Raw genomic sequence first — 15,196 nt, 5'->3', positions numbered from 1 at the left:
ATTACATTTTACAGTGTGGACAAAGAAAATGTTTGAAACAAATAATATGGCCTTTAGAGACAGAACACAAATCATATAAATTGTCTTAAATTCCAGTTGAATTAGTTAAAATGTTTTAAAGTGTGGGCCGGTCATCAGTGGACAGTAAAGAATCCAGTTGTAATGAAATGTTTTCTCCTTTTCAAACCTCATTAGAAGAACAAATTTGTCTCTAATGCTAAACTTGACTGGTCTGGTTTTTAGACTTAAATGGCAGCTATTTATTTATTTATTAAGTTTTACAGAAAAAGAAAACCATATCTACTCAACTTTCATTTATCAATTATTTTTCCATTTGCAACAACAGCATAAAAAGAGTATTTAGGTTGTTGGTTCTGTTCTGAAAATGGAGGTTTAATCATGACGTAAATACAAATTGTTGCGAAAACAATAACTGATTACTACAGCTGCACTTTATATATTGAAATAAACATTTAATTTGAACCGTTAAATCGTTTTAAGTGAATTGGGATAACTACAATTTTTTAATCTGCTGTATTTCTTTAAATTCACATTCATTTTCTTCCTGGAAGGTTGGCAGGTTGGCTCTGTTCATCAAACACTTTTTGCAGTTCTATCTTCTATTGCTGGAGTTAACTTAAAGTTAAACAGAACCCTAGATGTAATTTGTGTGAATGAAAAAGAACACATATTACATTTGTTTACATCTGTTTTTCTAAGCAACCAGAATGTCTTCTTTCATTTAAGTAAATTGCCATAAGCTATGCTTCTTTCTGAATTTTTGATTTGATGTAGGCTCTTGTTTTGTACTTATTTTCACAAGATTGAGACAGTTATATCAAAAATATGGGGGAAAAAAAAAAGACAAATTAGAAGGATGAATTGTTGGATGTTGAATTTGATATTTATGCATTTGTGGTTAAAAACTGGGACAAATAGGGGATGAGTTGCACAATTTGGAAATTAGTTTTCTCAGTGTGGGTTATTTGCTCATCTTTTGATCAGCCCACTTAGTAAAACATAAAATCCAGGGTTTTTTTTCTTTCAATCCAATGAAATAATTTGTTTTGTCACAGTACAATCACACGTGCATGATACAAATGAGATTGTATGTAACAAACACAAGGTGGTGAATGGTTGGGAAAAGGAATAAAAATGTTTTTCTAAATATTTTACAAATGCATTCCATACAATAGTCAGTTGCAGACCAGACTACTGGGTTAACTTTAACCCCATACTATACAGTGCTGTGGTCATATAGATGCACAGATAATGATCGTAAAAGTCCAAAGAACAACTAAGAGATCCAGTAAATCGTTGAAAACCATTTTAAAGTATTGCAAGAGGCAAAGCATAAAGGAATTGGAAGTTGTTGAAACTTTTGTACAGTACAATTTAGAAGCAAACATAAATATCAAACTGTGACTGTGTGTTTTTGTAAAATTGTGCCTGAAATGTGAAGGAAGACGTAAAATAAGAAAGTCAAAGAGAGGGAAGCCTAGGAAGTATGTATGCGCCTTCTGGAGGGATAAAGAGGGGGGGGAAATCATGCGTCACTCTAGCGCGAGCTGCCCGTGTTCCCTTTAAAATAGTTTTATGTGCCACTCCCACTCCATGATTCCCACTCAGCTGTTACTGTAAATCGCTCCCAGTTCCCACATGGTGCTATCCATTCACAAATCCGCGCAGGAAGACTCGATTGTTGCCATGAATCGGATTGATCACCTCGTCCGTCACCTGTGAGCAACTTGTTGCGCAGCTGCTATTTCCTCTGTGGTCCATCGCCGCAGCCAGACAGCCGCTGCTTCTCTACGACAGAAACACTGGAGCTGATCTGCGTCTCAGCGTCCGGGGGTATTTTCTGGCTCTCAGGGAGGACAGCTGGATGACTTTGTGTGAGCGACCGACTTTCTTTATTGGAGTTAGAGAGATGCAGCCGAACGCCGCGGCCTTGCGGGATCTCCCTCACCTTCCTGTTTGGGTTTTTCATTAAGTAGGCCTACAACAAGTCTGAATTCAACGAGCCTCATTAATATGAGAAGAGGGGCAGGGGATGCGAGTCATGAGCTGGACGCGTCCTTTCCACGGACTGGACTGGAGCCACAGCCTCTTCTATCTGACTTTACTACTGTGGACCAGGCGCATGAACGGACTGGCTGATTTTTCAAGTAAGATGATGATGATGATGATGACGATGATGACGGAGATGCAATAAAAGGAGGGGAAAGCTTACAACAGAAACTATTTTCTCACAAAAAATGTCACCAGGTCGCTCTGAAGTTTTCCATTTAACTTGCATAAAATGATGTAAAAATGAAATCTTCTTTTGGTGTTTTTTGAATAATGGTGAAAAGACAAGAATTGATATTAATTCAGGTAAGGAATCTGTAGTGGATTTAACATTTGTTTCCAGTTGTTTAGCTCCATTATGTGATTGGCAAGTTGAAAATAAATCCTTTGGTAGTGATCATTACATTATAGTCAGTAAAATAAGGATGGGTCAGGTGCAGAATCTTGAAATGTTAGGAGGGAAGTGGATATTTAGGAAAGCAAATTGGGAAAAATTTAATAACTTATGTAGAGTAAGATATCAAATATAAAAAAATGATTTGAGTGTAGAAAATATGAGTCGTGAGATTAGTCAGGGTATATTAGAAGCTGCTGAAAGGTCTATTCCAAAAACATCAGGGAAGAATAGGAGGAAATTAGTTCCATGGTGGAATGAAGAGTGTAGAACAGTGGTCAAAGAAAGAAATAAAGCATTTAAACTGGTTAAAAAGTCTCATAATTTTCAACATTTGATCGAATATAAAAATCACAGGCTAAATTAAGGAAAACAATAAGAACAGCAAAAAGGATATATTGGAGAAATTTTTGTGACAAAATTGGTAATAGTACAAAGATTGGGGAAGTTTGGGGAATGATCAAAAAAATGGGGGAGATAGAAGAGAATGGAGTTATCCAATATTAAATAGAAACAGTATAATAGCAATAAATGACAGGGAAAAAGCTGATATTTTAGTAAGCACATTTATGGAGATTCATAGTGGGAAAAAATGATCAGATAAAGAAATAAAGGGGAGAGAGAAAACTAAAAGAGAAAATGGTGGAATTTTAAGAAGAAAGGAAATTATTAAGGATGAATTGATGAACGAACATTTCTCTATTGGAGAATTGAAAAGAGCTTTGGGTAGAACAAGAAATAGTGCTCCAGGTAAAGATGAAGTATGCTATATTATGCTAAGACATGTGAGTGATGATGTTTTGAAGAAGATATTAAATTTGTATAATAAGATTTGGAAAGAGGGAAGAATACCTAGTGAATGGAAAGAAGCGGTTGTTATTCCGATAAAGAAACCTGGGAAAGATCATAGTAATCCTGAAAACTATAGGCCGATTGCTTTAACATCTAATATATGTAAGCTGATGGAAAGGATGGTGAATGAGAGGTTAGTACAGTATTTGGAATCAAGGAATATAATTGCTCCGTATCAGAGTGGCTTTCGTAGAGGGAGAGGAACAATGGATCCAGTATTGTGTTTAGAAGATGATATTAGAAAAGCTCAAATTAATAAGGAAACTGCTGTGGCTGTATTTTTTGATGTGGAAAAAGCATATGACATGTTATGGAGAGAAGGATTAATGATTAAACTACACCAGATAGGAATAGGAGGGAGTATGTTTAACTGGATATGGGATTTTTTATGTGATAGAAATATCCAAGTTAAAATAGGTTCTCATGTTTCAAAATCGTGTCAAATAGAAAATGGAACTCCTCAAGGAAGTGTGATAAGTCCAACATTATTCTCGGTGATGATAAATGATATTTTTAATGAAATACCAGTTAGTTTTGGGAAATCACTATTTGCTGATGATGGAGCATTATGGAAAAGGGGAAGAAATATAGAACATCTTATTTTAAAACTTCAGGAAGGTATAGATATAGTAGGTAAGTGGGGAATTGAGTGGGGTTTTAAATTTTCAATTGAGAAGACAAAAGTAATGTTCTTTACAAATAAGAAAGTTAGAATTGATAAAAAATTATATTTATATGGAAAAGAATTAGAAACGGTTGATAGTTTTCGTTTTTTGGGAGTAGTCTTTGATAAGAAACTAACTTGGGAAAATCATATAGATCACATTATGGAAAAAAGTAAAAAGGTTCTTAACATTATGAGGTGCTTGACAGGATTGACACTATGAATCACTTAAAAATATTTATGTGTCATTAATTCGATCTAGAATAGATTATGGGAGTGTGGTATGGATCAGCAAGCAAAACTAGGTTAAACAAATTGGATATTATTCAAGCAAGAGCTTTGAGAATTTGCTTAGGGGCAGTTAAATCTACTCCAGTATGTGCATTACAAGTAGAGTCAGGAGAGATGCCATTATGTATTAGAAGACAGCAGATCATGGTAAATTATTGGATAAGTTTAAAAGGACAAAATGAAGATCACCCAGTTAAGAAAGTGTTGCAACATTGTTGGGAGAGAGGAAAAGGGAAAAGTAATAGTTTTTGGGTGGGTGGGAGATGATAGAGCAAAAACATTTAATGTATTTGACAAAGAATTCAGTCAAACAGTAGTATGGCCTGTGAGACCAGCATGGTCATGGAAATATATTAATGTAGACAAGACACTATTAGATATTCAGGGGAAAAAGATGATAGATATGTGCCAAGAGTTTTATCATCAAATACAAAATAAATATAATGATTATGTACAGATTTATACTGATGTTTCAAAGATCCTAAAAACAAAGTAACAAGTGCAGCAGTAGTGATTCTAGATTTATATACAAAGATTTCAAAAAGAACATCTGATTACTTGAGTATCTATGCAGTAGAAATGTGTGCTATATTATTAGCTTTAGAATGGGTGGAGGATAGTAAAGAAAATACATTTATAATTTGTAGTGATTCACTATCTGCTTTGATGAGTATTGAAAAGGGATGTTCAAGTAATCATCAAAATATATTATATGAAGTTATGGCTGTTCATCATAGAATATGTGATCAAAATAAAAGGTAATATTATTTTGGACTCCTGCTCATGTAGGTATTTTAGGTAATGAAAGAGCAGATAGGTTGGCTAAGGAGGCTAGTAAAAAGAAAAAATTGATATGTTAGTAAAGCTATCGAAATCAGAGGGGAAAAGTATAGCTTGGAGAGAAAGTAAAAAGATATGGAAAATTAGGTGGGATAATGAAATAAATGGAAGGCATTTACACAGATTTCAAAATACAGTTGATGTAGAAAGGGTTAGAGGGTTAAATAGAAAGGTAGAGGTAATTATAACTCGAATAAGAACCGGGCATAGTTTATTAAATGGAACTCTTTATAAGATGGGGAAACATCCTACTGGTTTATGTATTTGGTGTGATTCTGTAGAAACAATGGAACATGTTTTTATTTGTTGTAGAAAATATGAAAATGAAAGAAAATTATTAATATTGGAATTAGGCTGTACCAGGGAATTGAAGTTTGAAAAAGTGGTTGATCAGTTAAATAGTAATGAGGGGAGGAAGAAATTTTGTGGTTTTTTAAAAAACAGTGGGATTATTTCGAGAATTTGTTAGATAATTAGGATCCAATAGATGGCAGTAGTGCAAAAAAATGGATGCAAGCTGCCGTTAAATCCTAAAGAAGAAGATGAAGTTAATTGGAGGGGCTATAAAACACACGGCGTTTTACGTTTCTGTAGTGACTGTCTATGTTTTTCATGCCTTCTCTGTGATCATGTGTGAAAAGCTGAGGAAGGTAACTCTTTGACTCCAGTAAACACACATTAATGCGCCAGCCGCATTGCTGATATTGTCTTATTTGTCTGTCTCTTCTACAGGTGAACAGCTGGTTGGAGGGAGTGTTTGGGGATCAGCCAGTGCCATCATTTGAGGTGAACACCAGGACTGTGGACATACTGTATCAGCTGGCTCAGTCCAGTGAAGCCCGCTGCAGTGATACTGCTCTCCTCATTGAAGACTACAAGCAGAAAACATCAGAGTATCAGGCTGACGGTGAGGCACATACAGCAGGCAGAACAGATGATGCATTAAAACACTTGGATCGGAAGGCTGAATTGATCTAAAGTGTTTAGATTTGCCGAATGGCATGTTTTGCACATGTCGAAACTAATAGAAACTGAAGTAAATATTTTTATGGCTTAAGATATAGGTGTGGTTTTATATTTTGTTGTAGTATAGAGACAATCTCCAAATAGTCTCTATATCACTCCACTAAACGACATTAACGACTACTATTGAAGTATTTAAGGTGAATATTTTGTGCTCAGATGTCGAAATTGTTATTAAATTGGAGGGAAAATAGAAATCTGAGTTTAGAAATTGTATGGAGTTTCAAAATAATAAACACATAAGAACTCTTTTGTCTGGTTTTCAATGTTTTTCAAAAAACTGTATTTCACTAATCCCATCCCCCCTAGCTGCTCACCTTGAGGATGTTCTTCTGCATGGTGTCGGCTTGTCTGGGGCAAGCTTGTCAGAGCCGACTGCAAACTACGTGTCTGCTTTAGTGGACAATGCTATGGTGCTGCGAGTGAAAGACACATCACTGACCAGGTAATTTTCTGTGGCTTTGTATTTCATTGATCAGAATATATGGTTGTTTTACTTTTGTTCGTTTGTAGCTTCATGCCAGCAATCAACAATCTCACCGATGATCTTCTGGAAGTCGAGAAGTCAAACAGAAAACTCGAAAGGGAACTAAGGGCACTCCAAAAAAGACTCGGTTCAATTCTGGTGCTGCGGGGAAACCTACAAGAGTAAGAATAAGGCGTGAAGCGAGCGATTAAAAGTGTGCCAGTTAAGTTTGATTAGAAGGCTGGGTTTACACATGTACACATTGGCGGTCTTCATTGACAGGGATATCGACAAAACTACCAAATCTCAAGCAGTGGAGAGTGCAAAAGAAGAGGAGAGGCTGCTCAACGTGGACTTTGTGACGGCCAAGACTCAAGAGCTCCGTATCAGACAGCAGAGGTTGGAGGTATGTTGCAGCATATTCCTCTTTATAATTTGGGATTATTGCATAGATGCTGAGGTACTAAGTGGGATCATTTATAGGCCATTTTGTGATTTAAACAGCAAAACGCATTATCCACAGATGGGAACCTACTTGACTCTTGACAAAATATGATTAACTTCTCCACATTTAGACTCAGAAAAAAATTTCTAATGTGTATACGTCAAGATAAGAAGCTGCTGCTCAGATTTAGAAAGAAGCTTCATTAAAAAAAAAACATATTATTTTTTCCTGTAAATGACCAAACAGTTTAATTTCTGTTTACCTAGTTGCAATGTCGTCTGCCTCTTGTTTAAAACAGAAACAGTGTTTAGTTTGTTAGTTTGTTGTTTGTCTTGTATTAGTCACTTTATTCTGCTCTGCTAATCCTGCAGGCTCAGCTTGTATCCAGGAACATGGACAAGTCTATCACCCACCAGGCCATTGTGCAGCTTTCTGAGGTATTTCAGCATTTTCACCACATTCATTGCCATGGGGATAGAAGCTTTACTTTGTCTGCATTCAGGGTTTGAAACATGTCATCTTATTTTTCTCCCTGCAGGAACTCAGGGCACTGCAAAACGAAATAATCCTCCTGAAAAAGAAGCTGGAGTCGTACATGGACCTGAGTCCGGTACGTTTGTTTTCTAGTTTTTCAGACTTCATTACTTTTCCAACAAAAGGGGTGATCACGTTCCTGTTGTCCTTTGAAAAGAAAAAATCATTCAATCTAATTTATTTAAGGATTAAGTTTGTGAATTTAATCTTGAAATGTGTGTTGTTGTTTTATTCTAAACCTTCAGAGCCCATCTCTTGCACAAGTGAAGATGGAAGAAGCAAAAAGAGAACTAGTGAGTCTTTAAATATTTGGTTTTATAACATACAAGATGCCATTTTTTGCTCGTTTGTCATTTTAATTACTTTTTCTTTCGTTCATTTTTCAGGTTGCACTCGATTCCAAACTGGAGACAATGAAGGCTATAAAATGAAGTTGGATGTTGCGCAGTCCTTTCTTTAAAAATAAAGTTTTTGCAGTCATATTTTTTCTTCTTCTTTTCTACCTTTACCTGCCTTCATCATTAATGTTAAATGAAAAGTGGTTTGAGGTATTTTGGGTCACCTGAAAGGATACTTCTTGCTTCTTTCCTCCTTAGCTTTGGAACCTTATTTAAATATAGGTTAAATATTTCAGAGATTTTGGACACTCCTAAAAAGCTCACAGAGTATCCCTATTAGTTCATACACCTTGAAATTTTTATATTGTACAACCTGCATAACTAACTTATTTTGTTTTGTATGTTTACCAACAAAAACATTGTTTGCATGCTTGTCAGTGTCTAGAAATGGGTAAAATTTTCTGATATGATTTTTAGCTTTTTTATTTTATGATAAAATAATATACTGCTAATGTGTACCTGAATGTTTAGTCCTCTCTCCACGCCTTCCTGTTTGTTTCAAACATCTGCAACACTAATGCAATGTTTGGCTTTCCTCTCTGATCGCAGCAATCTAATTAAGGGGTTGGTCTTAAGAGTTGTAAAAAATAGTTCTCACAGATTATATCCAAACAACTTTCAATCTGTGTGGACAACCTCATCAAATGCAAGTTCTTTGTTTTGTTTTTGTAAATGTATTTTTGTCCAGCTGCTTATCATTTCTCAGCCCTTCTGGGATCCAAATAAGTTTCCTCTTCCATACTTCTTGGATTTTCTTCTCAAAACCTCAGTATTTTTACACCCATTTGCTTTAATGTAATTTCTTCAATGTCTGGCCAACAAGTCTAAAGGTAAAGGAAACCTTTAGAGATTCACAATAAAATGGTACTGGCTTTGGAGGTATAATGTCACATGGAATTAACGGTGGAGCACTTTGTGCCTGAAGCAAAAGCAGACAGTAGAATCAGTCTGTTCTGTCTGCATGTAAAAATCCCCTCAGCGTTTCTCTGCCCTGTCGGTTTCTGTCCTCTGGAGTGGAGCAGAGCCTGGACACCTCAACGGTTTCTGTCAGCTTGACTGGTGTAGGACCTGATCTGCAGTCTGACATGGAGACTGAGCCGTTACCATGGAGTGGGCCACAGATGCTTACTAGAGAGCAGTTTTCCCACTGGGGCCCCCCAGCTTGGATGAAAAGAACCATTTGGTTAGAATACCAACAGTTTTAAAAAAAAGAAACAATCTGGCAATTTATTCAAAAAGGTTACATTTGTTTACTCCTGGGTGACTCTGTTTACCTATATTTTCCAAGTAATGTGAACGCTTAAATGTGTAAGCATAACTTATTTTTATGAGTATTGCTTAATTGACATAACTCATAAATTGTAGTAGTCATAATTGACATTTTATAGTCAACTTTACTAATGATTTTGAGTTAATCAAAATCAGGTTTACTGCCATTATCTGAGTGGTGTAAACATTTATAGCTATAACACCTTATAATGAATTAGCTACTTACTTGGAGATTTTGAGGCAATCGGTTTCCTAATTTTTTAAGTAAAGTGAACTTATTACATTTTACAGTGTGGACAAAGAAAAATGTTTGAAACAAATAATATGGCCTTTAGAGACAGAACACAAATCATATAAATTGTCTTAAATTCCAGTTGAATTAGTTAAAATGTTTTAAAGTGTGGGCCGGTCATCAGTGGACAGTAAAGAATCCAGTTGTAATGAAATGTTTTCTCCTTTTCAAACCTCATTAGAAGAACAAATTTGTCTCTAATGCTAAACTTGACTGGTCTGGTTTTTAGACTTAAATGGCAGCTATTTATTTATTTATTAAGTTTTACAGAAAAAGAAAACCATATCTACTCAACTTTCATTTATCAATTATTTTCCATTTGCAACAACAGCATAAAAAGAGTATTTAGGTTGTTGGTTCTGTTCTGAAAATGGAGGTTTAATCATGACGTAAATACAAATTGTTGCGAAAACAATAACTGATTACTACAGCTGCACTTTATATATTGAAATAAACATTTAATTTGAACCGTTAAATCGTTTTAAGTGAATTGGGATAACTACAATTTTTTAATCTGCTGTATTTCTTTAAATTCACATTCATTTTCTTCCTGGAAGGTTGGCAGGTTGGCTCTGTTCATCAAACACTTTTTGCAGTTCTATCTTCTATTGCTGGAGTTAACTTAAAGTTAAACAGAACCCTAGATGTAATTTGTGTGAATGAAAAAGAACACATATTACATTTGTTTACATCTGTTTTTCTAAGCAACCAGAATGTTCTTTCATTTAAGTAAATTGCCATAAGCTATGCTTCTTTCTGAATTTTTGATTTGATGTAGGCTCTTGTTTTGTACTTATTTTCACAAGATTGAGACAGTTATATCAAAAATATGGGGGAAAAAAAAGACAAATTAGAAGGATGAATTGTTGGATGTTGAATTTGATATTTATGCATTTGTGGTTAAAAACTGGGACAAATAGGGGATGAGTTGCACAATTTGGAAATTAGTTTTCTCAGTGTGGGTTATTTGCTCATCTTTGATCAGCCCACTTAGTAAAACATAAAATCCAGGGTTTTTTTTCTTTCAATCCAATGAAATAATTTGTTTTGTCACAGTACAATCACACGTGCATGATACAAATGAGATTGTATGTAACAAACACAAGGTGGTGAATGGTTGGGAAAAGGAATAAAAATGTTTTTCTAAATATTTTACAAATGCATTCCATACAATAGTCAGTTGCAGACCAGACTACTGGGTTAACTTTAACCCCATACTATACAGTGCTGTGGTCATATAGATGCACAGATAATGATCGTAAAAGTCCAAAGAACAACTAAGAGATCCAGTAAATCGTTGAAAACCATTTTAAAGTATTGCAAGAGGCAAAGCATAAAGGAATTGGAAGTTGTTGAAACTTTTGTACAGTACAATTTAGAAGCAAACATAAATATCAAACTGTGACTGTGTGTTTTTGTAAAAATTGTGCCTGAAATGTGAAGGAAGACGTAAAATAAGAAAGTCAAAGAGAGGGAAGCCTAGGAAGTATGTATGCGCCTTCTGGAGGGATAAAGAGGGGGGGGAAATCATGCGTCACTCTAGCGCGAGCTGCCCGTGTTCCCTTTAAAATAGTTTTATGTGCCACTCCCACTCCATGATTCCCACTCAGCTGTTACTGTAAATCGCTCCCAGTTCCCACATGGTGCTATCCATTCACAAATCCGCGCAGGAAGACTCGATTGTTGCCATGAATCGGATTGATCACCTCGTCCGTCACCTGTGAGCAACTTGTTGCGCAGCTGCTATTTCCTCTGTGGTCCATCGCCGCAGCCAGACAGCCGCTGCTTCTCTACGACAGAAACACTGGAGCTGCTGATCTGCGTCTCAGCGTCCGGGGGTATTTTCTGGCTCTCAGGGAGGACAGCTGGATGACTTTGTGTGAGCGACCGACTTTCTTTATTGGAGTTAGAGAGATGCAGCCGAACGCCGCGGCCTTGCGGGATCTCCCTCACCTTCCTGTTTGGGTTTTTCATTAAGTAGGCCTACAACAAGTCTGAATTCAACGAGCCTCATTAATATGAGAAGAGGGGCAGGGGATGCGAGTCATGAGCTGGACGCGTCCTTTCCACGGACTGGACTGGAGCCACAGCCTCTTCTATCTGACTTTACTACTGTGGACCAGGCGCATGAACGGACTGGCTGATTTTTCAAGTAAGATGATGATGATGATGATGACGATGATGACGGAGATGCAATAAAAGGAGGGGAAAGCTTACAACAGAAACTATTTTCTCACAAAAAATGTCACCAGGTCGCTCTGAAGTTTTCCATTTAACTTGCATAAAATGATGTAAAAATGAAATCTTCTTTTGGTGTTTTTTGAATAATGGTGAAAAGACAAGAATTGATATTAATTCAGGTAAGGAATCTGTAGTGGATTTAACATTTGTTTCCAGTTGTTTAGCTCCATTATGTGATTGGCAAGTTGAAAATAAATCCTTTGGTAGTGATCATTACATTATAGTCAGTAAAATAAGGATGGGTCAGGTGCAGAATCTTGAAATGTTAGGAGGGAAGTGGATATTTAGGAAAGCAAATTGGGAAAAATTTAATAACTTATGTGAGAGTAAGATATCAAATATAAAAAATGATTTGAGTGTAGAAAATATGAGTCGTGAGATTAGTCAGGGTATATTAGAAGCTGCTGAAAGGTCTATTCCAAAAACATCAGGGAAGAATAGGAGGAAATTAGTTCCATGGTGGAATGAAGAGTGTAGAACAGTGGTCAAAGAAAGAAATAAAGCATTTAAACTGGTTAAAAAGTCTCATAATTTTCAACATTTGATCGAATATAAAAATCACAGGCTAAATTAAGGAAAACAATAAGAACAGCAAAAAGGATATATTGGAGAAATTTTTGTGACAAAATTGGTAATAGTACAAAGATTGGGGAAGTTTGGGGAATGATCAAAAAAATGGGGGGAGATAGAAGAGAATGGAGTTATCCAATATTAAATAGAAACAGTATAATAGCAATAAATGACAGGGAAAAAGCTGATATTTTAGTAAGCACATTTATGGAGATTCATAGTGGGAAAAAATGATCAGATAAAGAAATAAAGGGGAGAGAGAAAACTAAAAGAGAAAATGGTGGAATTTTAAGAAGAAAGGAAATTATTAAGGATGAATTGATGAACGAACATTTCTCTATTGGAGAATTGAAAAGAGCTTTGGGTAGAACAAGAAATAGTGCTCCAGGTAAAGATGAAGTATGCTATATTATGCTAAGACATGTGAGTGATGATGTTTTGAAGAAGATATTAAATTTGTATAATAAGATTTGGAAAGAGGGAAGAATACCTAGTGAATGGAAAGAAGCGGTTGTTATTCCGATAAAGAAACCTGGGAAAGATCATAGTAATCCTGAAAACTATAGGCCGATTGCTTTAACATCTAATATATGTAAGCTGATGGAAAGGATGGTGAATGAGAGGTTAGTACAGTATTTGGAATCAAGGAATATAATTGCTCCGTATCAGAGTGGCTTTTTAGAGGGAGAGGAACAATGGATCCAGTATTGTGTTTAGAAGATGATATTAGAAAAGCTCAAATTAATAAGGAAACTGCTGTGGCTGTATTTTTTGATGTGGAAAAAGCATATGACATGTTATGGAGAGAAGGATTAATGATTAAACTACACCAGATAGGAATAGGAGGGAGTATGTTTAACTGGATATGGGATTTTTTATGTGATAGAAATATCCAAGTTAAAATAGGTTCTCATGTTTCAAAATCGTGTCAAATAGAAAATGGAACTCCTCAAGGAAGTGTGATAAGTCCAACATTATTCTCGGTGATGATAAATGATATTTTTAATGAATACCAGTTAGTTTTGGGAAATCACTATTTGCTGATGATGGAGCATTATGGAAAAGGGGAAGAAATATAGAACATCTTATTTTAAAACTTCAGGAAGGTATAGATATAGTAGGTAAGTGGGGAATTGAGTGGGGTTTTAAATTTTCAATTGAGAAGACAAAAGTAATGTTCTTTACAAATAAGAAAGTTAGAATTGATAAAAAATTATATTTATATGGAAAAGAATTAGAAACGGTTGATAGTTTTCGTTTTTTGGGAGTAGTCTTTGATAAGAAACTAACTTGGGAAAATCATATAGATCACATTATGGAAAAAGTAAAAAGGTTTAACATTATGAGGTGCTTGACAGGATTGACATGGGGTACAAACTATGAATCACTTAAAAATATTTATGTGTCATTAATTCGATCTAGAATAGATTATGGGAGTGTGGTGTATGGATCAGCAAGCAAAACTAGGTTAAACAAATTGGATATTATTCAAGCAAGAGCTTTGAGAATTTGCTTAGGGGCAGTTAAATCTACTCCAGTATGTGCATTACAAGTAGAGTCAGGAGAGATGCCATTATGTATTAGAAGACAGCAGATCATGGTAAATTATTGGATAAGTTTAAAAGGACAAAATGAAGATCACCCAGTTAAGAAAGTGTTGCAACATTGTTGGGAGAGAGGAAAAGGGAAAAGTAATAGTTTTGGGTGGGTGGGAGATGATAGAGCAAAAACATTTAATGTATTTGACAAAGAATTCAGTCAAACAGTAGTATGGCCTGTGAGACCAGCATGGTCATGGAAATATATTAATGTAGACAAGACACTATTAGATATTCAGGGGAAAAAGATGATAGATATGTGCCAAGAGTTTTATCATCAAAACAAAATAAATATAATGATTATGTACAGATTTATACTGATGTTTCAAAAGATCCTAAAAACAAAGTAACAAGTGCAGCAGTAGTGATTCTAGATTTATATACAAAGATTTCAAAAAGAACATCTGATTACTTGAGTATCTATGCAGTAGAAATGTGTGCTATATTATTAGCTTTAGAATGGGTGGAGGATAGTAAAGAAAATACATTTATAATTTGTAGTGATTCACTATCTGCTTTGATGAGTATTGAAAAGGGATGTTCAAGTAATCATCAAAATATATTATATGAAGTTATGGCTGTTCATCATAGAATATGTGATCAAAATAAAAAGGTAATATTATTTTGGACTCCTGCTCATGTAGGTATTTTAGGTAATGAAAGAGCAGATAGGTTGGCTAAGGAGGCTAGTAAAAAAGAAAAAATTGATATGTTAGTAAAGCTATCGAAATCAGAGGGGAAAAGTATAGCTTGGAGAGAAAGTAAAAAGATATGGAAAATTAGGTGGGATAATGAAATAAATGGAAGGCATTTACACAGATTTCAAAATACAGTTGATGTAGAAAGGGTTAGAGGGTTAAATAGAAAGGTAGAGGTAATTATAACTCGAATAAGAACCGGGCATAGTTTATTAAATGGAACTCTTTATAAGATGGGGAAACATCCTACTGGTTTATGTATTTGGTGTGATTCTGTAGAAACAATGGAACATGTTTTTATTTGTTGTAGAAAATATGAAAATGAAAGAAAATTATTAATATTGGAATTAGGCTGTACCAGGGAATTGAAGTTTGAAAAAGTGGTTGATCAGTTAAATAGTAATGAGGGGAGGAAGAAAATTTTGTGGTTTTTTAAAAAACAGTGGGATTATTTCGAGAATTTGTTAGATAATTAGGATCCAATAGATGGCAGTAGTGCAACAAAAATGGGATGCAAGCTGCCGTTAAAAATCCTAAAGAAGAAGATGAAG

General features: G+C 35.2%; 1 protein-coding gene across 3 annotated transcripts; it reads left to right on the top strand.

Moving 5' to 3' along the window:
- The first annotated feature begins 2,184 nt into the window (after nucleotides 1-2,184).
- LOC129373634 (HAUS augmin-like complex subunit 1) lies at nucleotides 2,185-8,061 on the top strand. 3 transcript variants are annotated; one of them, XM_055051673.1, is made up of 9 exons: nucleotides 2,185-2,376; nucleotides 5,844-6,018; nucleotides 6,444-6,579; nucleotides 6,648-6,782; nucleotides 6,883-7,006; nucleotides 7,417-7,482; nucleotides 7,584-7,655; nucleotides 7,825-7,872; nucleotides 7,966-8,061. In XM_055051673.1, the coding sequence occupies exons 1-9, from the start codon at nucleotides 2,344-2,346 to the stop codon at nucleotides 8,008-8,010; spliced, it is 834 nt and encodes a 277-aa protein (XP_054907648.1). In that variant the 5' UTR covers nucleotides 2,185-2,343; the 3' UTR covers nucleotides 8,011-8,061. The 3 variants fall into 3 exon arrangements, with proteins under 3 accessions (XP_054907648.1, XP_054907646.1, XP_054907647.1); XM_055051671.1 differs by lacking the exon at nucleotides 2,185-2,376 and adding an exon at nucleotides 5,647-5,761; XM_055051672.1 differs by lacking the exons at nucleotides 2,185-2,376; nucleotides 7,966-8,061 and adding an exon at nucleotides 5,647-5,761 and having other exon boundaries at nucleotides 7,825-7,884.
- The last annotated feature ends 7,135 nt before the right edge of the window (nucleotides 8,062-15,196 follow it).

The sequence above is a fragment of the Poeciliopsis prolifica genome, unplaced genomic scaffold, assembly GCF_027474105.1.
Source record: "Poeciliopsis prolifica strain line A6 unplaced genomic scaffold, Auburn_PproV2 SCAFFOLD033, whole genome shotgun sequence".
Lineage (NCBI taxonomy): Eukaryota > Metazoa > Chordata > Actinopteri > Cyprinodontiformes > Poeciliidae > Poeciliopsis > Poeciliopsis prolifica.
Note: the sequence above shows the minus strand (reverse complement) of the source record. Positions and strands in the feature narration are given on the sequence as shown.